This window comes from Lithobates pipiens, unplaced genomic scaffold, assembly GCF_037356315.1.
Source record: "Lithobates pipiens isolate NorthernLeopardFrog02 unplaced genomic scaffold, aLitPip1_a1.2 Scaffold_28, whole genome shotgun sequence".
Classification (NCBI taxonomy): Eukaryota; Metazoa; Chordata; class Amphibia; order Anura; family Ranidae; genus Lithobates; species Lithobates pipiens.
In genome coordinates, this window is record NW_027507789.1 from 50840261 (window position 1) to 50866473 (window position 26213).

The following is a 26213-nucleotide window of genomic DNA, read 5'->3' on the forward strand; positions in this document are numbered from 1 at the left end:
CCTTGTATTGTAAGATCAGCATCCCGACAATGGCAGGAGTTGGCTGTGAGTGCACAGAGACCAAGCCAAGAGATCGCAATTCGATCGGAAAATCAGCATCCAACGATCACAATCATATTTCACATGCATTGGTGTTTTGTCTGCACAGAATAATTTTATTAAGTTATCACTTTCACTTATTTCACTGGACTTAGATATCATCCTCCATCTTTTCCTTGAATTGAGGACTGGTTATTTACCACGGAATATACATAATCACAATATTCACTTATTTATTAATAATTATTTGGTGCTATATTAATTTTATTTTGTGTCACTATATGTTTTAGTGTAATTTTAATGAACAGCTTTTTTCTAGTTATAGCGGATAACAAGTATCACTGTGTTCCCCGCGCCCACTCCACCGGAAGAACACAATAGCTTCTCTGGAGGGATTCCCACACCAACACTGGCTGTGTTGATGGGGGAATTAAGAACTTTTCCTTCCTGCAACCTATGGTTGCAGGAAAGAAAATTGCATCATCTATGGCCTGCCTTAGAATGCAATTACTGCACCTTTTATTATACACCTAAACCGAAGTTTTTGTATATTCCCCCTAGGAAGCACTTCAGATACTCACCTATCATCATGGTAGAAGTTCTGTTTTGTTTCAAATTCTGATGGCTGTGTTAACATTAATTAAATATGCAGAACTTTGCAGATAAAAATTATTTATGCATTTACCTTTTCTAAGCCTGGGTTCACACCTATGCAAATTGGATGCGCTATTGTGCCCGCATCCAATTTGCAAAGCAGGAGAATGTGACCGGCTCTCTATGGAGCCAGTTCACATATCTACAGGGCAGCTGCGGAATGCACTGCACAGAATCGCTGTGCGTCTTTGGCTCCGTCTCAGGGTCGAATTCAGGCAAAGATTCTGCCCTGATTCGTCCCTGAAATGGAGAACAGGGAGGCACAGCGTTGCTGTGCAATTCGTGGCCGGTTTATATGTGAACCAAGCTTTAGCCTAGGTTCACATATATATGGGTCCGTGAACAAGTGTAAATTGCACGCTTACCTGCAGACGGTGGTGACACCAATTTCTAATGGCACTTCCATGCATCTGAAAAATGCAACACATTTTTGGATGCATGAAACCGGTTAGTGCTGCAGCACGTGCAGTTCCAGGAAGTTGCCCTGTGGGTGCGTTTTAGAAAAAGGGTCAGGGGCTTTTTCCCTGCATTTTTTACAGGTACAGCAGCCCATTCAAATGAATAGGCTGCTGTGCCCACACAAACGTATTTGCACAGAAACACAAATATGTGAACCTAGCCTAAGCTAGAGAAGGAAGATAAAACAGAGACACAATGGGCAAAATATGTTTACTGTATGTAGCCCAGTACTACACAAAATTTCATATATAAAGCTTTATTCATAAAATTGCTGCATTAGTGACAATATTGGCAATTCATTTCTACATAATGTATTGAAATAAGTGATTTTTCTGTGCAAGATTTATCTTCGTAAAGAGTACATTACAGTTCATAAATTTGCTACACCTAAGAGATTTTTAAACAATGTTAAAAATGGCAAATAAATAATTTCCACATCTCCATTGATATATAGCATTGGTGGGCGAGGGACATTCAGAGTTTGTAGTTCTTTGTTTGTCACTCGCCTGCCTGAACATTTCCTCCAGCGGTAAATCACTCAGGAAATGTCATACCCTGAGCTGATCAGACAATACATATACAAGTTTGTCAAAAAATGTCTGCCACCTTCTCAGCAGCCAAAGCAGACACTTTGACTGCAAGGTCTATTTGAAATTTCAGCTGGAACATTATTCTTTTTAAATATATACTAATTATTAACCAAACTAAATTACACATGATCAGTATTTACAAAAATGTTTGAATCTTTCAGTTAACATATTTTACTTAATTTACTGACCTATTTGGCCAAAACTCTTGTTAAAAATGGAATTCCAGACAGTTTCGTTTGGAATAAAGTATGGAAGGGCTTGGATCTGCCAGCTTTTTCTTACTACTGTTTTTCCCTTTTGCATTAATCCCCATTACTTTTTGTCCTGGTGACTACACAAGGAGGAAAAAAAAAAAAGAAAAGACACCATAAAAAAACCTGACCTACAGTAGGTTCTAACCTTTCCACACTTTATACAAAAAGGTTTTCACTGGAGTTCTACTTTAATTTAATTCAACTGAATTACATTCAGTTAGTGCCCTCTTCTTATGAAGAAAATTAGTCTAAAAGGTCCTGGAAATTCATCATATTGTTTGCCACGTCTGACCAAGCTGAATGTTGTGCTCCATCCATTTCAGAAGCCAGCCTGTTCGTTGATAGAAGCGAATGGTTTGTTCCACCAATCCCTTCTTTGCATTCTGGACATTGGGACTGCTCCATTGCTCCACCACATTCTGTGATACAATATATATGGTTGTTAGGACATTTAAACCAATGTCCTTTCAAAAGACCCATGGCCTGCACAATCATCACACGTTCATCATCTGTTATCCCGAGTCCCGTATTTGGAAGACTTTTATCCAGCTCCTTTAATTTTGTCTTCACCAAGGTTTCATTCTCTTTGGTAAATTGTTTATTGCTTTCTAATATATCCCTTAGAAAATGTATCTCCCTTTGGAGGTTTGGTGTGATCCTCACCTTGGCTTCTTTACATTTCACAAGGAGTTGAAGAAGGTAAGTGAAGCGTGCCACTTCGGTCTGCAGATCAGATAACTCTTGCTCTGAGAGGAATGAACGAGGCTTCTCCAGCCATTTCTTAATCTGCTGTAAACGATTCTGTAAATCATACTCCTCTTCCTCCTCTACCTTACTAATGTTATTAGACAGTTTTGATAGCCTTTCATAGAACCGCATCATATTTTCCAGGTTATGCAAAGTCTTAATTTGTGTGCCTGGATTGTCCAGTATCTCTTTTAATCCTTCATATTCTGCAGGAAAGGTTCTTCTTACATCAGCCAACTGCTGTAGACTTGTCCTGAGTCTAATACTGGTTTCGTCTCTCTCAGAGGCTGGCCCAAGTATTCGTTCTTTGACTTTCTCAATCTCATTTAGAGTTTTGTTTATTATAGTCCCATATCTCAAGTTTTTCCTTATGGGAGTTTTACATTTCGGGCACTCTTTTAGTTTAATTGCACTTCCCTCTTCAGGGTCACTCTGTCCTTTCATGTAAGTATCCATACCCGAAGACTCAAGAATGTGTCCGCAGTCCTCCAGCTGTACAAAACACGCATCTTTTTCGTCCTCAAATCCAAAGAATATCTCAGTGACTTCATCTTTATTGCATATTCGACACTTTTCAGGGCAGGGCTCCCCACACAAACCGATGCATGGGTGTTTACAACGAAGCTGCTTGTCACAAGGGGCATCGCATGGAGGGCGGTCACAGGGTTCAGAACATAGCCGAGTACATCTATAGTGCTGACAGCTCCAATAACAGGGCTCCATGCAAGTAGCACAGTTCTGTCCACATTTCTTTTTACACTGGCTATGGACACACCGGTTCTGGCATGGTCTGCTACAAGGAGGACAATCCCTTGTGCATGGTTCTCGACATTCATGCGAGCAAACTAAAGCAGCCTTGCAGGGATGTCGGCAACCCATATGAAATCTTCCTTCAAAACAACTGTCACAAGTACCACTGCACTGGTGACCACAGCTTAAGGTAGATTTGCAAGGATTTCTACATTTCACTGGCATGCCATATTCTAGGTCTCTCTTTTGCCAGCACTTAATCTGTTGAGTATGACCACATTTTAGCTGTGCCTTTATTTCTTTTGGACAACGCACTTCACAAGCATCTCCACAAGACTTCAGACATTGATGCCCACATGCTAAGGTCTTTTCACAAGGCACAGTGCATCTGAACTTATTTTCAGAGATGCTACATGGCACCATCTGCAGATGGCCGCACAATTGTATCACCTTCTCCACTTCCACCATGCACTCTCCACAGGGTTCAAAACATTTTCTTTTGCACCTATGCTCTTCCTTACATAACACTTTCTGGCAGTCCTTATTGCATTGGTATTCTTTGTGCTCTTGGTCATATGGATGACACACACGTGTGCACACATGTCCACAGTCCAGACGGAATTCACATTTTTTGTTGCAGCCACCTTCTGGTACAGACTTAAAATCCTTGGCACAGCTTACAAGATTGCGTGTCTCAGGGTGATTCTGACAGTAGAGCATAAGGTGGTCTCCTACCTGACCCTTCTGTTTTAGAGTACCAAGAATAAGGCTCCAGAGAGGCACACTACTCAGCATATCCATGTTACCAATACAGTACAGTCCTTTCTTGGCCCTAGATAGTGCCACACATATGCGGTTGGCAATCTTAAGGAAACCCACTTTTCTTTCATTATTGCTGCGGACCAGTGAGAGCAGAATGATGTCATTCTCCTCCCCCTGGTACTTGTCCACAACATGAACTTTAACACCAGAGAACGTTTTGTCGGGCATAAGTTTGCGGAGACAGAAAAGCTGCCCTGTGTAAGTGGTGAGGATGGTGATCTGAGACGGCTTGTATTCTTGATTCAGGAAGTACTTGCAGAGCTCCACCACAAACTGAGCTTCATGCTTGTTCTCGTGACTCTTCCCATCTTTAATCTGTAGCTCTAGGTAATTGTGTTTCACAAAGAAGAGGTTGGATGACACCCCCTAAAATGTGAAAAAAAAAAGAAATGTTATTGCAAGTTAGAGATAACAAGCATTCCACTGAGGTTATTTCATAGGGCTAAGAGCAATGTTCAAAATGCAGCAGCACACAGCAACCATACATTATCCTGTTCTTGGGTAATGTGTAGGTTGTCATTAGTAACCCCTTCTGAAAATGCTAGCTTTTTTGAAGATCATAAATTACACCCTCATATTTGTAGATCTTTGCTAGGGAAATATGTGAGCTTCCATTGCTGCACTTCTGCTGCTCTAAGATGCTTTAACTAGACCAAGGATTCCAAACTTTTTAAACAAGGAGCCCATTTACTATCCTTCAGACTTTAGAAGGGGTGGACTGTGGCCAGTGTGAGTAGAACATGTCCTGGAGTCAGTGGGATGAATAGTGCCCCATCATTTGTGTCAATGGGAGCAATCGTGCCTAATTTTTGGTGTCACTGGGAACAATAGTGCCCCATCATTGGTGTCATTGGGAGGAATAGTGCCCAATTTTAGGTGTCAGTGTGAGGAATAGTACTCCATCATTGATGTCAGTGCGAGGAGTAGTGCTCCATCGTTGGTGTCACTGGGAGGAATAGTGTCCTGGTGTCAGTGGGAGTAAACAACGCAACATCTTTAGTGAGAGGAATAGTGCCCCATCTTTGGTATCAATGGGACTAATAGTGCCCCATTATTGGTGTCAGTGGGATGAATAGTGCCACATTGTTGGTATCAATGGGATTAATAGTGACAAATTTTTTGTGTCAGTGGGAGGAATAGTGCCCCATTATTGGTGTCAGTGGGAGAAATAGTGCCTCATTGTTAATGTAAGTGGGAGGAATAGTACCCCATCATTAGTGTCAGTGGGAGGAATGGTGCCCCATCATTGGTGTCAGTAGGAGGACCAGTACCCCATTGTTGCTGTAAGAGGGAGGAATAGTACACCATCATTGGAGTCAGTGGGAGAAATAGTTCCCCATCATTGGTGTCAGTGGGAGGAATAGTGCCCCATCATTGGTGTCAGTGGGAGGAATAGTGCCCCATCATTGGTGTCAGTGGGAGGAATAGTGCCCCATCATTGGTGTCAGTGGGAGGAATAGTGCCCCATCATTGGTGTCAGTGGGAGGAAAAGTGCTCCATCATTGGTGTCAGTTGCGAGAAATATTGCTCCGTTGTTGGTGTTTAGTGGGAGGAATAGTACCCCATCATTGGTGTCAGTGGGAGAAATAGTGTTCTGGTGTCAGTGGCAGTAAACAACGCAACATCTTTAGTGAGAGGAATAGTGCCCCATTGTTGGTATCAATGGGACTAATAGTGCCTCATTGTTAATGTAAGTGGGAGGAATAGTGCCCCATCATTGGTGTCAGAGGGAGGAATAGTGCCCCATTGTTACTGTAAGAGGGGGAATAGCACACCGTCATTGGTGTCAGTGGCAGAAATAGTGCTCCATTGTCGGTGTCATTGGGGGGAATAGTGCCCCATTATTGGTGTCCATGGGAGACATAGTGCCGCATCGTTAATGTAATTGGGAGGAATAGTACCCCATCATTTGGGTCAGTGGGAGCAATAGCGTCCCATCATTGATGTCAGTGGCAGAAATAGTGCCCCATTGTTGGTGTCAGTGGGAGGAATAGTGCTCCATCATCAGTGTCAGTGGGAGGAATAGTGCTCCATCATTGGTGTCAGTGGGATGAATAGTGCTCCATTGTTGGTATTAGTGGCAAGAATTATGCAGCCATTGTTGGTCTCAGGAAGGGGAATAGTGCCCCAAGGGCCAGATAAAGGCAAGCAAAGGGCCGCATCACACACCCAGGTAGCAATTTGGAGACTGCCGACCTAGACCTCTCCTAGAGTTTGTATTGATTTTATTTTAAAACTGAAAATTTTGCCTCAACAGAAGAGGCATGCGTATTTTTACTTGAATCGTGGTCTTTTTCTGTTTTTTTCAGATCTGTGCGTAATACAAACCAGTCACTGCTGCTCTCTTTTTGTGTAGGCGGACTGGTCTTGTATCCACTCCACTGTTTATTGCAGTCAGCCTGTTCTGGGTGGGCCTGCTGGACCCGCAGCTCTGTTCTCTGCACAGGCTACGTGCTACACAATGCTGATATCACTGATTCTTTTACCAGATTAGAACTGGGTTTGCAAAGCCATTTGCCTCACACAACATGGATTTATATTATTTGTGGCTATTAGAATATATTGATTTTTTATTTTTTTTGTCAAAAGGAAGCTGAACTATTGCAAAACCTTGTCTGGAGATGTTCATTTTTTGTGCACAGAAAGAAAAAATGATTGCTTACCTTAATATTTTCATACTCCAGTACAGATGGGTGGTTTTCCAGCTCTCTGTAGATGTGAGGAGTCAATAATCGAGCTATTTCAGGCCTCATGCGATGCTAAAATGGCATAAATGTTTAAAAGTCAACCGTAAATTAGGTAAACCAGTCCAGGCACAAGAAGTCAAAAAGTAAAAACTGTAATCTGGAAATATATCCAATTTTTCTTAGTTTTGAATGGGGGGGGGGGGGGGTGGGCAGCTAGAATCCCTGTCAGGTTTTACAATTGTCTGGGACTCTGTTAGCCCTTGTACACACGGTCGGAGATTCCGACGGAATGTGTCCGATTGGACCGTTTTGTCGGATATTCCGACTGTGTGTGGTCTGCATCGGACTGTTTCCGTCGGAATATCCGACGGACCAACTTTTCAAACTTGCCGGTAAAATTTTCCGACAAAATGCTCCGATCGGACATACTCCGATCATGTGTAGCCTACTCCGACGGACAAAGTGCCACGCATGCTCAGATCAAATTCCTAGATCAAAGCTATTGGCTACTAGCCTGAACGTAGTCCCGTCGTAACGAAATAACGTCACCACGTTCTGAACAATTGGATTTTCCGACAACTTTGTCCGACCGTGTGTATGCAACAGTTTCGGACAAAATCCGACAGATTTTGTTGTCGTAATATCCAACCGTGTGTACAAGGGCTTAGACTGTTGTTCCCTTATTCACTGTCCCTGAACACCCTTGTCCCCAGATAGGCAGTGAGGAAAAGTCTCCAAAAGCAACACAGACAGGAGTAGAAATGTGTCTTTTAGTGACTTATGGGTATGCTAGATCCCCTGTCAGGTTTTTATTGTTATCTGTTTACCTTTTGCAGATTTCCTCTCACTTCCTGTCTGGTAGAAGGTTGTCCCCAAAACAGAAAGTGAGTGAAAATCTGTCTAACGATGTGCAGATTGCAGTAATGGGATTCTAACCCTTCTCACACATTATCAAAAACGTATAAAAAAAAAAAATAAAAAAAAAAGGTGGTTGACTATAGCTACACTTCAAGTCTGCATAACTAAGTTCCCCACATCATAATATACAGCGATCATATGTTTTTAAAGTATTTCCTCAGTCTTCTCTCCCCCAGTGATCAAACCACAGCATTTTAACTTTGTGGTAGGTCACAAGGTCATGAGGCTGCAACAGGGGAGTGATCTGTGTCAAATATTTGTGAACTCAGGCAAGTGTTGCATGACTGTGACCTCTCTGGTCCAGCATCACAGTTCAGGAATTCGATACTGACTGTGGATGATGTTTGAAGGAGAGGGTGGTGGAACACGTGAACGTATACCCTCTCCGTTTGGTCTTGATTTTTTAATTATTTTTGTGGTGGAGGAAGAGGGGCTTTACATTTAGTAAACCAAGAAGCCTAGGGGTTATTTTTTTTTATAAAAAGTTTTACTTTTTTATTAAAAAAATAAATAAAATCCGGATCACTTTTATTTCTATTACAAGGAATGTAAACCTCCTTTGTAATAGAAAAAAAAGCATGGCAGGACTTCTTAACCACTTGCCGACCAGCGCACGACGATGTACGTCGACAGAATGGCACGGGCAGGCAAATGGGCGTACATGTACGTCCCTTTAAATTTGCCGCCCTGCCATCGGGAGCGCGTCGCGCTCCCACGCTGGTCGGGACCCCCGTGAGTCCGGTCGCGGGACCCGTGGACTCGATCGGCGTGGGCATACCCGCGATCGTCTCACGGAGCGGCCAAATGAAGAAATGCCGTTGTAAATAGCATTTCTCCATTCTGCCTAGCAACTAGTGACGCTGATCTCTGCTCCATGTGATTGGAGCAGAGATCAGTGTTCACTAAATGAAAGCCCAACCCCCCCACAGTTAGTAACACACCCCTAGGAACACTTAACCCCTACACTGCCACCCACTGGTTAACCCCTTCACTGCCAGTGTCATTTACACAGGAATCACTGCATCACTAGCAGTGATTACTGTATAAATGACAATGGTCCCAAAAATGTGTCAAAAATGTCCGATGGGTCCCCCACAATGTCGCAGCCACAATAAAAATCGCTGATCGCCGCCATTACTAGTAAAAAAAATAATAATAAAAAATTAATAATAAAAATGCTATAAAACTATCCCTATTTTGTAAACGCTATAACTTTTGTGCAAACCAATCAATAATCGCTTATTGAGATTTTTTTTTTTACCAAAAATATGTAGAAGAATACATATCGGCCTAAACTGAGGGAAAAAAATGTTTTTTTTATATATTTTTGGGGGATATTTATTATAACAAAAAGTAAAAAATAATGCGTTTTTTTCAAAATTGTCGCTCTATTTTTGTTTATAGCGCAAAAAATAAAAACCGCAGGGGTAATCAAATACCACCAAAAGAAAGCTCTATTTGTGGGAAAAAAAGGACGTCAATTTTGTTTGGGAGCCACGTCGCACGACCGCGCAATTGTCAGTTAAAGCGATGCAGTGCCGAATCGCAAAAAGTGGTCTGGTCTTTGACCAGCAAATTGGTCCGGTCTGAAAGTGGTTAATATCCACTGCTACCTTTATGTGTCAGATGTAAACTATTACAAAAGTCAGTGTCATTCTGGCCACCATTCTTCCCCAAAACAGCTGGTCCTTGAGACCACGCTGCCCTGAAATCGGGGGGCCCCATGATGGCACTGAGAGTGATGGATACACAGGGGAGGCAAGCTGGCAGCGGTGCGCCGTGCTGTGCAGAATGATACCTGTTATTTCACAGCGAGCAGGGAGCGGCAGGGCCGGAGCACCAGTGATGCTCTGACCCTGCCCCATGCACCTTGAATGCTCGGGACTCTGAGGCTGTGGGGTGGGAGCTGCTGAGTCTGCAGCACTGAGAGCCCACCTGTGGAAGTAGCATTGTGGATGGTGTCATAGTGAGCCCAGCTGTCCAGCACTGTTTGCACCGAAAGGCTTGGAATGCCCGGAGGGATGCTCCCTCCTCCACCACTCCTCCTGCCTGGTTGATTGGTATAGGAGAGTCCAGTGCTGGAAGTGGGCACAGAGCCAACAGTTTACATGCACTGTATCTCCACTGGAAAAGGGGGTACTACATGGATGGAATAATGGTGCTGGGGAATATCAAGGGTGTATGGGGGAAAACAATGCTGGGGGGGGGGGTATGGGGTATATAGGGGGTAGCAATGCTTGGGATAGCTTGGGTGGGTATAGTGATAGAGGTATCAGGGATGTAGTGGGGTCACAATACAAGGGGTATCTTATGGTATATGGTTACAGAGCTGGGGGGAATATCTAGGGTGTAGAGGGGTCAGAGTGCTGGGGGGATATAGGGGATGTAGAGGGGGTCAGAGTTCTGGGGGGATATAGGGGATGTAGAGGGATCAGAGTGCTGGGGGGATATAGGGGATGTAGAGGGGATCAGAGTGCTGGGGGGATATATGGGATGTAGAGGGGATCAGAGTGCTGGGGGGATATAGAGGGGATCAGAGTGCTGGGGGGATGTAGAGGGATCAGAGTGCTGGGGGATATAGGGGATGTAGAGGGGATCAGAGTGCTGCGGGGATATAGGGGATGTAGAGGGGATCAGAGTGCTGCGGGGATATAGGGGATGTAGAGGGATCAGAGTGTCGGGGGGATATAGGGGATGTAGAGGGGATCAGAGTGCTGCGGGGATATAGGGGATGTAGAGGGATCAGAGTGTCGGGGGGATATAGGGGATGTAGAGGGGATCAGAGTGTCGGGGGGATATAGGGGATGTAGAGGGGATCAGAGTGCTGCGGGGATATAGGGGATGTAGAGGGATCAGAGTGTCGGGGGGATATAGGGGATGTAGAGGGAATCAGAGTGCTGGGGGGATATATGGGATGTAGAGGGGGTCAGAGTGCTGGGGGGATATATGGGATGTAGAGGGGATCAGAGTGCTGGGGGGATATATGGGATGTAGAGGGGATCAGAGTGCTGGGGGGATATATGGGATGTAGAGGGGGTCAGAGTGCTGGGAGGATATAGGGGATGTAGAGGGGATCAGAGTGCTGGGGGGATATATGGGATGTAGAGGGGGTCAGAGTGCTGGGAGGATATAGGGGATGTAGAGGGGATCAGAGTGCTGGGGGATATAGGGGATGTAGAGGGGATCAGAGTGCTGGGGGGATATAGGGGATGTAGAGGGGATCAGAGTGCTGGGGGGATATAGGGGATGTAGAGGGGATCAGAGTGCTGGGGGATATAGGGGATGTAGAGGGGATCAGAGTGCTGGGGGGATATAGGGGATGTAGAGGGATCAGAGTGCTGGGGGGATATAGGGGATGTAGAGGGGGTCAGAGTGCTGGGAGGATATAGGGGATGTAGAGGGGATCAGAGTGCTGGGGGATATAGGGGATGTAGAGGGGATCAGAGTGCTGGGGGGATATAGGGGATGTAGAGGGGATCAGAGTGCTGGGGGGATATATGGGATGTAGAGGGGGTCAGAGTGCTGGGAGGATATAGGGGATGTAGAGGGGATCAGAGTGCTGGGGGATATAGGGGATGTAGAGGGGATCAGAGTGCTGGGGGGATATAGGGGATGTAGAGGGGATCAGAGTGCTGGGGGGATATAGGGGATGTAGAGGGGATCAGAGTGCTGGGGGATATAGGGGATGTAGAGGGGATCAGAGTGCTGGGGGGATATAGGGGATGTAGAGGGATCAGAGTGCTGGGGGGATATAGGGGATGTAGAGGGGATCAGAGTGCTGGGGGATATAGGGGATGTAGAGGGGATCAGAGTGCTGGGGGGATATAGGGGATGTAGAGGGGATCAGAGTGCTGGGGGATATAGGGGATGTAGAGGGGATCAGAGTGCTGGGGGGATATAGGGGATGTAGAGGGATCAGACTGCTGGGGAGGCATCAATCTAGCAGATATATTATATGCACGGGACAGCTTTGTTACTTTATGTATGTAGTATTTTCCCACTGTTTCTTTGCTGTACAGAATGATTGTTCATGTAGTTAATGCGGAGCTCCACCAAAAAGGAGAAGATCCACTTGTCTGCCATTGTAGGGGCCCCAGAGCATTACTTTGCCCAGGGGCCCATTATGCTATTAAGACGGCCCTAGTCTGTGGATGAAGAATGAAGCTAGTAACATTATGAAACATTGATGGGTCTAGTAAGTTCCAGCAACATGTAAAACTCCAATGTTCTATGAGGAAAATCATGTGTGTGTCTTTATAACTGTTTCCTCACCTGGTAGTTTAGACGCACAAATGGCACTTGTGACTCTATGAGACGTTCAAACAGCGACACTTCAAGGTTAAAGTTCTTGGCCAAATCATAAACATTTGCACTTGGCCTCAGCTGAGATAGAATATAAAACAAACATCATATTAACCAATAGGAAATATATTCATACATGGAGATGGCTAGTTACTACAATAAAAAAAAAAAAAGTTAACCTAATAATTTAGCATTTCTTTTTTAAGGGGAAAATAAAATGGGTTTGGAGTTTGAATTTTATATAATCTATTTAATTACTCTCCTCATTTTTTTGAAGGCTAAGTTCACTTTTATCTAAAAAGAAATTACTAAAATAATAAATGGAAATTTTTTTCAGGTAAAAAAAACAATGCATTTATTTTCTCCTTAAGAGCCTGTAAAGCATTGCACCCATGATTAGCAGATTGCAGGTCCTGCAGACTGTCAGTACAGCTGTCTGCCTTTACCTCTGATATCTGCTGGCAGTTACTAAGTTGTAATGTATGTAATGCATGTGATTGGGTATGCTTTGCAAACTGAACCTTGAGCTCATTTACTAAGCTCTGAAGCAACTCCACTTGCAAAGTACAAATTCTAAAGTAAATCAACGTGTGTGTGTGTGTGTGTGTGTGTGTGTGTGTGTGTGTGTGTGTTTCTGAATTCATATTCAGCTGTGCTTTGAATAGACCTGAATAACATTCATTTTGACTATTCAAGGAATGTACAAAGTAATAAGTAAATTTGGTGGAAAATTGGAGAGCAGCTTCAGGACAGCCAATTCCTGCTGCAATTGTTCATTATGAAATACAGTAACCCCTCAGATTGCGAGTAACGCGGTTAATGAGTGTTTCTCAATACAAGATATTATTTAAAAAAAATCCAGACTCGGCTTGCGAGCATTGCCTCGCAAAACGAGCAGGATTCAAGCCTCTGCGGTGTGCAGTACAGCATCTGGCCAGAGGTGCGGGGGCGCCGGTGACATCTGGAGCCACTTGGAAACACTCGGTTCCTGAGTGTTTCCGGGCCTCACCAAGTGTTTCCAAGTGCATCCAAGCGGCTCTGATCGGTTTGCGAGTGTCTCTGGTGCCCCCCCCACCTTTGGCCACATGCAGTACTGCATACAATAGGAGTCACTGTGGAACAAATTTTCTGAGTTTCCATTGACTTATGGGGAAACTCGCTTTGATATACGAGTGCTTTGAATTACAAGCATTCTTCTGGAACAAATTATGCTCATAATCCAAGGTACCACTGTCGTGTAATACTTCATATTAACTTGAATACAAAGACAGCACTGAAGCATTTGTGGCAAAACCTATCAAGCCCGAGTCAAATCTAACGGTCCTAATTTGTATGTATTGATTACAAATAAAGTAAAGCTCATAAAATCTCTGAAAGCATTGAAGTTTCAAAACCCCATAGGGATCACATTTCTATTTTCTTCCCAGTGGGGAGATTCACCTCCTCTACTAATCCTGGGGATTCTTTGTCTCTGGGACACAAAATAGGAAAATGTAAAATGCTAGATTTGTCAGCTGAATAGGAGGTAAGGTGAGATCTGCAAATAAAGTACAACGGTGCCTTTGACATTTGTATATCCAGGACAAGAAGTGATTGGAAATCTCCTGATAGGAACAGATACAGCAAAAAAATATCTCAACAAGGGGTTTTAACCATTCCCAATGCTAACCAAAAGTTAAAAACGAGGTTTTCCCTGACATAGACGTAAAGTGAAAACTAGTAGCGTTGTGGCACATTTGTGAGCTTCTACCTGTTGATGGTCTCCAATGAGAATGAGGTGCTGACAAGCTGAACTGAGTGTGGTTATGGTATGGGCTTCTAAGACTTCTGCTGCCTCTTCAACTATGACAATCCGTGCCTGTACTTCCTGGAGGATACGCCTGTATTTGGCAGCACCTGGTGACAGGGAAATCAAAGCATGGACTGGTTTAGCAATCAGATGGGGAAATAAACAAACATTCTCTAGTAATGTCCATCTGCAGATCAAACCAACCAACCTGTGGTTGTCATTCCAATGACTTTAGCTTGCTGAAGGATCTGCAAGTCTTGTGTTTGTCTAAGCTCTGATAAACGATCAGCTAGCTTTTGGTAATTCTCTTCATGAACCAGAATTTTTACACGGATATCCTGCTGGTAGAGTTGTATCCAGTACCTAAAAATTGTAGAAAGTTAATTAACAATTTCAGCCCCGGAAGAATTTACCCCCCTTCCTGACCAGAGCACTTTTTGCGATTCGGGCACAGAACGACAATTTTGAAAAAAAAAACGCATCTTTTTTTACATTTTGCTATAATAAATATCCCCCAAAAATATATAAAAAAAACATTTTTTTCCTCAGTTTAGGCCGATACGTATTCTGCTACATATTTTTGGTTAAACAAAAAAAAATACCAAATTTTTTCCTCTCTTCAAATGCTCTTTGAAGAAAGATCTGAACATGGATTGCTCTTCAGAGGGCACCACATGTAAACGATTCCGTACTGTTTATGACTGGCTGTCTCAGTTGTCAAGAAACTTAAACAAGGCAGCCATTGACAAAAAAAATTAATATAAAAAGACCAACAACAGTAACGTACAAGCAAATGTCAACTCATTATATCATAGATCAGAAAATTAAATACAAAATATAATGAATTGTTATAAGCACAACCCCCTCCCCACATTCTTTCCGAAACAATATTGGAAAGGATTTTTCTGTTTGTGAACTTTGTTGCCATGTTGTGATCTGAAAGCGTCTCTATTACCTGTAGAGTCTCCATCGTGCATTCAAGTCCAGGTGCCACACGTTTACAATCTGGTGAACCACGGCTGCTGTCAATGCTTCTGTTTTCCTCAGTTCAACCTTCATCCTTTGCTTTCTCTTCTTTTTCTGTTTTCCTGTCATCTTTAAAAAACAAAATGATAAAGATGTTCATGCAAGCCGCTCTAGTGCTTTTCTATTAGTATAAGTTCAGAGTCCTAGAATTTTTTGTGAAGCAACTCTGTTGCTGAAATCAATATTGAAAAAAAAAAAAAATACCCCCTTGCAAAGAAAATTGATCACTCTTGTAATGATGAGAAATCATCTGCTGCAGATTGTGCATAATCTCAAGCCTCGTACACACGATCAGATTTTCGGATGGGAATTGTGTGTTGACAGGCTGTTGGTGGTAAATCCGACCGTTTGTGCGCTCCATCGGACAATTGTTGTCGGATTTTCCACAGACAAATGTTGGATGGCTGGCGTTAAAATTTTCCACGGACAAATGTCTGTTGTCGGATTTTCCGAGCGTGGATACACAAGTCCGTCAGACAAAAGTCCAAAGTACAAACACGCATGCTCGGAAGCAAAGACGAGACATCAGTCTTGTAAACTAGCGTTTGTAATGCAGAATTAACATTTGTGATGTGGCAAATTATGAAATCTCAAAACGCAGCGCACATTCTCTTCTTCTTTAATGGGATAATAATGAAGCTGCTTTGCTGGTGATACTGATGGAGTTATTGCAAACTAATTTTCAAAGGCTTTTTTGTTCTAGTGATAAAGAATAATATTATTATGCTTGTTGTTTTTTGTTTTTTTTTTGGTGCAAGACCACAACACCATTATCCTGTAGTTTTTTATATCAAAGATACAACTATGTTGGTGTCCCGTGTTAATTTGACATTGTATTTTTTAAAATGTAACTGCCTAACCCCAAACTGTCATTTGAAGTAAAACACATAGCCAAGTATTATTCTACACAATTTTGTTATTGTACATTAAAAAAAGAAAACAAATAAAATTAGACATGCTATCTGCCAATAGAACGAAAACCAAAAAAATGCATTCTATGCATCCAAAAATATAGAAAATATACCAAAACAAATCATTATTCAACCAAAAAATAAAATAAAAGCCTCATGCACGTGTCCTGCTTCTTAATATAGGGGGTCAACAATGCCAAGAGTTGGTAAAAGCAGGGGTCTGTCATCTGGAGATAATTCCAAAAATCATCTAGGTTATTCTCCTGGAGCTCCCGCAGCAAAGGCATATGACATACTTGGACCAAAAATTGGTTCCTTTATTAATCGTGACCAAGAAATCCTCCTCCACCTGTTCCTGCACTGGACTTGGGTCAAAGCAATAACTCCAAGGCCAATAATAAATAACACGTTATCTCCTCCGATTCCGCAACAGCCGTTCAGAAACAAACTGAAAAGCGTGAAATGAAAAGCGCAAAATGAAAAGTGCGAATCAACACCCAAACTTCTTCTAACACAAAATTACCAGAAGGAGCCCAAAAGGTGGCGCTAAAGATCTGAAAAAACAAGTAGTACGTCACTGCCTTCATGTTTGTTGGCCGACAATTGTGTTTGTGCGCCATTGGTATGCAAGACAAGTTTGGGGCCAACGCCCTTTGGACAAAATTCAGAGGTTTTGCCTTTGGAAAATCCGATGTGTACGGGGCTTGACACTTGTCCATTATTCTGGTTTCCAACAGTGTGCTGTAGTTCCTCCCCCCGGGCCCTATGTCAGTACAGGATAAATTAGTGATGTAGGGGATAGCAAATCAAACCACTGAGCGCAGAGGGAGAACATGAATCTTATACTCCCAAAAGTGTCAGATTCTGCATAATCCTCAGGGGGTGCTTTTTCATCACTACAGGAGCAATTAGGGATGTGGACGGCAGGAGAGGTGATTATTCCATATTTCCTTTGCAGAAGAGGGGCTTTCGATTTTACTATTGATTTTAGCAACAGAGACACTTTGAAGAAGGAAAAAAATATGGTATATCCGTCAATTTTACTGCACCTCTAATATTTCTATTTCCTTTTACATGAAACTGCAGTTGAGCTTTATTTGTCCACAGTTGCTCTTAAAGCATTGCCAAACCCAAAATTGTATGTATTGTAGCTTACCAGTACTTGAATGTGGTGGTGCATTAGTTTCTATTTTTCAGTTTTATATTTACATTTTTCATAATTTGGCTGGCGATCCTAATAGTACACTTCCTATCCTAGCGTGACAACGCTCCCTCGCCATACTTTACCTGTTGAGAAGCAGCAATTTCATCCTATGCTGTGCTCTTGATTTGGACTATAAAAACCTCCTTTTTTTCCTATATCCATTACATAGGGGGAAGGCATTTTGTCGTTTATGGAAAATAGCTGGGTAAGCTAATAACACTGTTTGAGATATTTGATCAGCACACAGAAAATGACAAGAACACTGGAATTATGTCAAGATCAACAGGTATATTTTTGTACTCGCAGAAAATGTACATAGCTTGAAAAATAAAAAGTAATGAAGCCACCACAACTAAGCAGTGATAAGCTGCGATATATTACATTTATTACATATATTAAATTTCATATGAGACACAAAAAAAGGGAAACTGAAATCTACCTCCCAATCTCCCTCTGTTTCCTGTGGCTCTTGTGAGTCGTTATTTTTCAGCGACATTGCGAGCAGAAGGTCTGCAATTTCATTGTGCTCCATCTTGGCTTTCCTTTTTCTGTCTCTTGCTGCTTCATCTTCATCTTCATCATCAAGCATGCGCTCATCCTGGATTATGTCTGCCTCTTCTTGAATTTCCACCAACTTCTCTTCTTCTGGTTCCTCTACATCCTCCTCCTCATGTTCTAGCTGTTGAGCTGGAAGATCAACCAAACCAAGAATTTAAAGTGGAACGTCAGTCATTTTTTTCATCTTTCCATCTACTAAATCTTCTGCCCCGTTTTAACTTTGGATAGTAAAACATTTTATTTTTTTTTGCCAGTAAATACCTTATACAGCCCACTTACTTTTTCTTGTCTGGTAAAAAGTCTAGGTTTAGGACATCATACACATCTCTCTCTCTAGGTCTTGTGATGCCACGTACACACAACCGGACTTTTTTGACGGACTACGGACTCCGCCCAATGGACTTTCGGCAGAGGTCCGATGGACTTTCTGAATGAATGGACTTGGCCACACATGACCGGACTAAGTCCGTTTGAAAGTCCATTAGTTTTGAACATGATGACGTAAACAGGACTAAACAAGGAAGTTCAATAGCCAGTAGCCAATAGCTGCCCTTGCGTCATATTTGGTCCGTCGGACTAGCACACAGACAAACGGTTTGCAGGCTAGAAGGCTGAGTCTGTTGGACAGATTTGAAACTTGTTTTATTTCTAGGTCCGTTGGACTTTTGGGGAAAAAAAGTCAGCTGGAGCCCACACACGATCGAATTGTCTGACGGGTTCCGGTCTGCCGGACCTAGTCTGCTGGAAAGTCCGACTGTGTGTATGCGGCATGAGAGTTTGCCGGGGGGGGGAGTGATAAGTTGGCCAATAAGAGCTGCAGGGCTAGAGGTGTGCCTCTGTGTGTCTCTGTAAATCCAGGAAGTGAACAGGCAGAAGCTTCAGCTGCCCACAGTTAAAACGGTTGCAGCCAGACTCAGTGAAGGAGACAGAGACATAGCTGACAGGCAGGAAGGAGGGGGTGAGGGTGAGAGAACAGATAAGTGTGACAGAGGGACTTATTCTGACCACGGTGGTCAGGGCTGAGCAGCTCTGGTTATCGTGGTCAGTATAGAGAGGGAATACAAGAAGTGGCAGAATCAGGGAGTTTTTTTTACAGTTTAGAGTGGGGTAGATTACACAGCACAGGCACTGTGCTGTGTAATCTACTTTAAGGGACCAGAATCTGACTAATTTCTTTTTTGGGTTAACAAACACTTTAACCACTTCCCACCCAGCCAATGCACATATACGGCCTGGTGGGAGCCGTCTACTCCTGATAGGACGTTCAGGAACGTCCATCAGAAGGAGCGGGATCGCGCGTGCGCGTGCCCGCGCAGCGGCGCGATCCCAATGCGCCCGTGTCACCCGGACACGGCGCATCTCAGATCGGCAGGAGGGCTCTGTGATTGTCCCTCCTGATCACATGACGGCTGTGTCCAATCACGGCCGTCATGTGATGTAAACAAACAGCCGGTTGCTAGGCAATCGGCTCCTCCTCTCCTCACACAGAAGTCATCGCTGAGGAGAGGATAGCCGGCTGATGATCAGTGAGTATGAGCTGTTTTTTACAGCTTTTTACTCACTGATCACCAGTCTAGTGTACACACAAATCACCACACAGTAAACACACCACACAGTATAAACACAATGTCCCCACACATGTCCCCAAATAATAAAAACACATGTCCCTAATAATAAAAACATGTCCCCCACATATGTCCCACTAAAATCACATGTCCCAATGATTATCTGCACACATATGTACGTGATCACCTGCACACATATGTACATGATCATTTGCGTACATATGTCCGTGATCACACAAACCAATTATTATACACTTAACGGAATTTTTTTTACCAAAAACATGTAGCAGAATACATTTTGGCTTAAATTTATGACAAAATTTGATTTTATTGGATTTCTTTTAAAATAGAAAAAAGAAAATATTGTTTTTTTTTCCAAATTTCCGCTTTTTTGCGCTTATATCGCAAAAAATAAAAAACGGAGTCGTAAATAAATACCACCAAAATAAAGCTCTATTTGTGCGAACAAAATGATAAAAATTTCATTTGGGTACAGCGTAGCATGACTGCGCAATTGTCACTGAAAGCGCTAGAGCGATGAAAGCTGAAAATTGGGCTGGGAAGGAAGGGGGCGAAAGTGCCCTGTATTGAAGTGGTTAAAGACATCCTGTCACCAGATCCAACAGAATATTTTTATTATCAATCACAGTGTTTTATGTGAACGCACTAGTGTCCCCTTCTAGGCAAAGCTTTTAACAGATTCCAAAATTTGGAGGAAGTTAGAAGAATCTGGCATGGGTATGTTAGATTCTTCTCTTTCCAGCTTCCCTCTGCTCCTCTTCCCCCAGCCAGTCACATCATTGACAATGCTGAGGCTGTATGCAGGAGAACTACAACTGAACACAGCCTCAACCTGTGCTGAGGCTGTTATTGGGAGCTGCTCTCTTGCACACTCCCTCATGGCAATAAAATTGACAGCTGAGCCAGTGTTCAGAGATCTATTCCTTAGCAGAACCTCAGCGCTTCTGCTTACATATGCTGAGGGTGCATTTGGAACAATAATCCTACATAAAGCACTGTTATGCAGCGTACACACGATCGGAATTTCTTCTTCACTTCTAATTTAAAAAAAGAAGCCTACAAATAAATAACATAATGAACAGCGTTCTCTGAGGGTTGAGGTTTCACTATTCTAATGCCGTGTACACACGATCGGAATTTCGGCCAGCAAAAGACCCATGAGAGCTTTTCATCGGAAAATGCCACCGTGTGTATGCTCCATTGGAATTTAGCTGGCCGATTTCACACCAGCAAAAGTTTGAGAGCATGTTCTCAATTTTCCCGAAGGAAAAACTCTGATCGTGTGTATGCAATTCCAACACGCAAAAACTCATGCATGCTCACATTCAACTATGAGATGGAAGCTATTGGCTATCAGGTATTGAACTTCCTTTTTCTAGTCATACGTGTTGTACGGTCGGAATTTGGTGTGACCGTGTGTATGCAAGACAGCTTGAGCGAAATCCCATCGGGAAAACTATCAGAGTTTTTTCCGACCAAAATTCTGATCGAGTGTACGGGGCATAACTTTTATAAATAAAAATATATTGTGTGTTCTGTTGACAGGGCCTCTTTAATGTATGAATACATAAGGGATGCACATTACCTGCTCTAGCCGGATCTGCTCTCTGAATAAAATATGAAGATCCAAGCCCAAGCCATTCAACAATCATTGACATTTTTCCTTTCCCAGGAGTGTAGAAGTCATCATTATCCTGGAAAGAAATTAAAATTAATAAGCTTTATTCAGCCTATATAGTGTAAAGGGAGACTTCTGTAGCTATAAGTCAGTAAAAACACAAAGCATTAACTGTTCTATACCAAGCAACCCTGCCTGTTTTCCATAATACTACATGTTCCAAAAATCTGTTTTTCTAATTTTTCATGAGAAATATCTAACTTACAAAATTTGTTTTATAGAGAGATTTCTCTCATTTTGGCAATATCTCAAAGGGAATATATTGACCAGCATGCCCCTGTCTCCTCTTCGCTATATAAAGCGTTTGGTGTTATTACAGCCTCTTCATTTAATGGGCTGTCTAATTTACCGAAACACACCATAAAAGGTGCATGTACTGTTTTTTATAATGCAGCCCACCACAATCAGGGCCGGTGCTACCACTAGGCAAACTAGGCAGCCGCTTAGGGCGCACTGCTGCCTAGGGGTGCCCAGCCGCTCCGTGTTTGCTTGCTTTGCAGACTGCAGCATGTAACAGCCAGTCTCAGGCAACTGCTCCATCTGGCAGGTAGTGTAATTAGAGGCGCAGCACTGAAGCCTGCTCTAGAGGATGCAGAGCCGATGCTTCCTGTATAGGGATGAGCCGAACACCCCCCGGTTCGGTTCGCACCAGAACCTTCGAACGGACCCCACGTTCGTTACGAACGTTAGAACCCCATTGAAGTCTATGGGACTCGAACGTTCGAAATGGAAAGTGCTCATTTTAATGGCTAATATGCAAGATATTGTCCTAAAAAGGGTTTGGGGACCTGACTCCTGCCTCAGGGGACATGGGTCAATGCAAAAAAAAGTTTTAAAAACGTCCGTTTTGGCGGGAGCACTGATTTTAATGACGGTGAAAGTGAAAAAAAAAAGTTAAATATTCCTTTAAATATGGTGCCTGGGGGGTGTCTGTAGTATGCCTGTGAAGTGCCACGTGTTTCCCGTGTTTAGAACAGTCCCTGCACAAAATGACATTAAACGGAAATAACACTATTTAAAACTGCTTGCGGTTTTAATGTTATATCTGGTTCCTGCAATATGGTTGAAAATCATTGAGAAAAATGGCATGGGTAGCCCTCCCTGCCCATTACCAGCCCCTTTGGGTCTTGTACGCATATTAAGGGGAACCCCGTACCCATATTAAAAAAAGGAAATGCGTGTGGCCCCCAGGCCCTATATACTCAGAACAGCAGTATACAGGCGGTGCAAACAAGACAGGGACTGTGTAGGTTTGTTGTGTTAAGTTGAATCTGTTTGTAATTTTCAACTGGTACATTTTTAAAGTGTAGCTCCAGTCAAAAAAACTATTTTTAAGCTTTTTGGAAAACATAGGGAAGGGTTATCACCCCTGTATAATTTGTTTTGTCGTCCATCTTTTTTCATCTCACTTGCTGTTGTCTCCTTGCGTTTGCAAGTAGGAGATGTTTGTAAGTTGGATGTTTGAAAGTTAGGGGCCTGCCCTATATGCTCTGCAGAAATGGCGGAACAAGGTGTTGGTTTTGCCACAACATTGTAAGCCCTCAAAGTAAAACTTGGTGGGCGCTGGAGCGCCCTGCTGTGAACGATTATATCAAGAATTGTAATTACATGCCATTGTTGAACAGTGGTAGAAAAATTGACCTTTGGTGGTTGTGGTGCTGGTGCCACAACACTATAAGTCCTCACCGTTACTCTGGGTGGGCACAGGAAGGGGCCCTCCTGTGAAATATTATATCAAGAATTGTAATTACATGTCCCTGTTAAACAGGGGCAGAAAAATTTGGCCTTAGGCACTGCTGCTGGTGCCACCACACTGCAACCTCTTCCATATACTCTAGTTTTTTTGCTGGAATTAGCCCTGCTGCAAAGCATTGCATCAAAAATTGTACTTAAACGCCCCTGTTAAACAGGGGCAGAAAAATTGGGCCTTAGGCACTGGTGCTGGTGCCATCACACTGCAACCTCTGCCATATACTCTAGTTTTATTGCAGGAATTAGCCCTGCTGCAAAGCATTGCATCAAAAATTGTACTTAAACGCCCCTGTTAAACAGGGGCAGAAAAATTGGGCCTTAGGCACTGGTGCTGGTGCCACCACACTCCAACCTCTGCCATATACTCTAGTTTTATTGCAGGAATTAGCCCTGCTGCAAAGCATTGCAGCAAAAATTGTAATTAAACGCCCCTGTTAAACAGGGGCAGAAAAATTGGGCTGCTGGCATCACCCAGAACCAAAAATGTTCTTCCAACATATCAGCGGAGGAGGAAGAGGATAGACAATCAAAATAACAGGACAGTCACTCAGCATCAGCATAGGCAGTCTTGAAGGGATGTGGTATTTCAAAAAAAATTATTCGGTTACATCAGCTTCAGGTGCTTGGTAGCTGTGGGTGATCCAAGACTGATTCATCTTGATGAAGGTCAGTCGATCAACTGATTCGGTGGACAGGCACACCCTGTGATCGGTAACAAAGCCACCAGCAGCACTGAAGGTGCGTTCCGAAAGAACGCTGGATGCAGGACAGGCCAGTAGCTCAATTGCATACTGTGCAAGCTCTGGCCAGTGATCCATCCTCAAGACCCAGTAAGCCAGAGGATTTTCGGTGGGAAAGGTGTCCAAGTCTGACCTTGCCCCTAGGTATTCCTGCACCATGTAAATTAGACGCTGGCGATGGGTGCTGGAACCAATCATACCTTGGGGCTGCGGACTAAAAAATTGTCTGAAAGCATCAGTCAGACGGCCACCTTCTCCACCGCTCCTTCTGACCGATGCCTCAGCAACACGTTGTCCAGGACCAGGAGTTTGTAACCTCCCAGTCTCTGGGAACGCGTTGCACAGAGCTTTCTGCAAGGCCTCCCAGAGATGTCTCATCCTCTGCTCCCTCTGCGATGGCAAGATAAGGTCGGCAACCTTACCCTTGTACCGTGGATCAAGGAGAGTGGCCAGCCAGTAATGGTCCCTCTCCTTGATCCGAAGAATACGAGGATCCTTCCGCAGGCTTTGCAGGATCAGGGAGGCCATGCAGCGTAGGTTAGCTGAGGCATTCGGTCCGGAGTCCTCTGGGTCACTAAGGACAACATGATCCGCAGCTACCTCCTCCCAGCCACGTACAAGTCCACGTGTTTCTTGGGACTGTAAATCATCCCTATAAGACTGCTGCTGCTGATGCTGATGCTGAGTGCCAGCCTCCACCTCCATGCTGACACAATCATCCTCCTCCTCCTCTTCCTCCTCCTCACCCTCTTCCTGTGTGATGGGTGGCACAGCAGGAACACTGTCTGGATAAAGGGGGCCTTGAGAGGCAAGGAAGTCCTCCTCTTCCTGCCTCTGTTCTGCCTCAAGTGCCCTGTCCATTATTCCACGCAGCGTATGCTCCAAGAGGTGGACAAGAGGTACAGTGTCACTGATGCATGCACTGTCACTGCTCACCATCCTTGTGGCCTCCTCAAATGGTGACAGGACAGTGCATGCATCCCTGATCATGCCCCACTGGCGTGGTGAGAAAAAACCAAGCTCCCCTGACCCTGTCCTGGTGCCGTAGTCGCACAGGTACTCATTGATGGCCCTCTGCTGCGTGTGCAGCCGCTGCAGCATGGCCAATGTTGAGTTCCATCTGGTGGGCATGTCACATATAAGGCGGTTCTTGGGCAGATTCAACTCCTTTTGGAGCTCAGCCAGCCGAGCACAGGCATTAAATGATCAGCGGAAATGCACACAGACTTTCCTGGCCTGCTTCAGGACATCATGTAAGCCGGGGGACCTGCCCAAGAACCGCTGCACCACCAGGTTAAGGACGTGAGCTACACAGGGCACATGGGTCAGTTGTCCCTGTCGGAGGGCGGAGAGGAGGTTGGTGCCATTGTCGCAAACCACCATTCCTGGCTTAAGCTGGCATGGCGTCAACCACCTCTCGGCCTGCCCCTGCAGAGCTGACAAAACATCCGCCCCAGTGTGGCTCCTGTCCCCCAAACAAACCAGTGCAAGCACGGCATGGCATCGTTTTGCCTGCGTACTTGCATAGCCCCTGGAACGCCTACGGAGCACCGCTGGTTCTGAGGACAGAGCACTGGAAGAGGCCATGGAGGAAGAAGAAGAGGAGGGGGTGGAGGAGAGAGGTGTGTCACAACCAATAGTAGCATTTTGGAGGCGTGGTGGCGGAACAACCTCCAACACTACTGCACCTTGTCCTGCATCCTTCCCAGCAGCCAGAAGAGTGACCCAATGGGCCGTGAAAGACAGGTAACGTCCCTGTCCATGCCTGCTGGACCATGAGTCAGCGGTAATATGCACCTTACCGCTGACCGCCCTGTCCAGCGAGGCAAGGACATTGCCTTCCACATGCCGGTAGAGAGCCGGAATCGCCTTCCGTGAGAAAAAGTGGCGTTTGGGGACCTGCCATTGAGGAACCGCACATTGTACAAACTCACGGAAGGGGGCCGAGTCTACCAACTGAAAAGGCAGCAGTTGAAGTGCTAGCAATTTAGCCAAGCTAGCATTCAACCGCTGGGCATGTGGATGGCTGGGAGTAAACTTCTTCCGCCGGTCCAGCAGCTGGGGCAGGGACATTTGCCTGCTATAATCGGACGTGGGTGTACCACTAGCAGAGTTCCCGGAAGCACTTGGCTGTGACACACCTAATTCTACACCTTCATTCCTCTCAGAGCAGGTTTCAGAGAGGACTGAAGGTCTAGTGGGGTTGGAGATGCCAGCTGATGAGGAGCAAGGAGAGGTCCGCTTTGTTCTTTGGTGTGGGTCTTTGAGGTACGCTTGCCAAGGAGCTGCATGGCAGGTCAACATATGTCTGGTCAAGCATGTGGTGCCCAAGCGGCTGATGTTTTGGCCACGTGAGATATGCTTGAGACATATGTTGCAAATAGCAGCGGTGCGATCTGATGCACTCGTATCAAAAAAGGCCCACACCAAAGAACTTTTAGAATAACGCGCAGAGGAAGCGCTCTGCGCAGGCGGAGCTCTTCGGTGTGATTCAGTCGGTGTGCTGCCCCTAAGCTGGCCCCCGGAGGGCATCCTGCCTCGTTGGACATGTGCCTCCTCCTCCTCCTCCTCCCTCCTTCCAGGCACCCACGTGGAGTCAGTGCCCTCATCATCCCCTCCCTCTTCATCGCTGTAGCAAACCTGGCAGTATGCTGCAGCTTGTGGAACATGACTGCCAGATTGCTGTCCTTCTTGAGCATCCCCTCTCTCTGCTCTCACGCTACTGCCTTCCTCTAGCTGAGTGTCAT

At 44.3% G+C, this 26213-nt stretch overlaps 1 protein-coding gene across 1 annotated transcript in view; it reads right to left on the reverse strand.

The window, feature by feature from the left end:
- Positions 1-1392: 1392 nt before the first annotated feature.
- Positions 1393-26213, reverse strand: part of ZNFX1 (zinc finger NFX1-type containing 1) — a 69895-nt gene continuing 45074 nt past the window's right edge. Inside the window, exons 7-14 of the mRNA XM_077459198.1 lie at positions 20882-20990; positions 17592-17839; positions 14967-15106; positions 14220-14374; positions 13973-14118; positions 12193-12303; positions 6979-7074; positions 1393-4681 (exon numbers count right to left, since the gene is read on the reverse strand). Coding sequence (XP_077315324.1) covers positions 2240-4681; positions 6979-7074; positions 12193-12303; positions 13973-14118; positions 14220-14374; positions 14967-15106; positions 17592-17839; positions 20882-20990 — 3447 coding nt within the window. The 3' untranslated portion in view covers positions 1393-2239. The remainder of the gene's footprint in view (positions 4682-6978; positions 7075-12192; positions 12304-13972; positions 14119-14219; positions 14375-14966; positions 15107-17591; positions 17840-20881; positions 20991-26213) is intronic.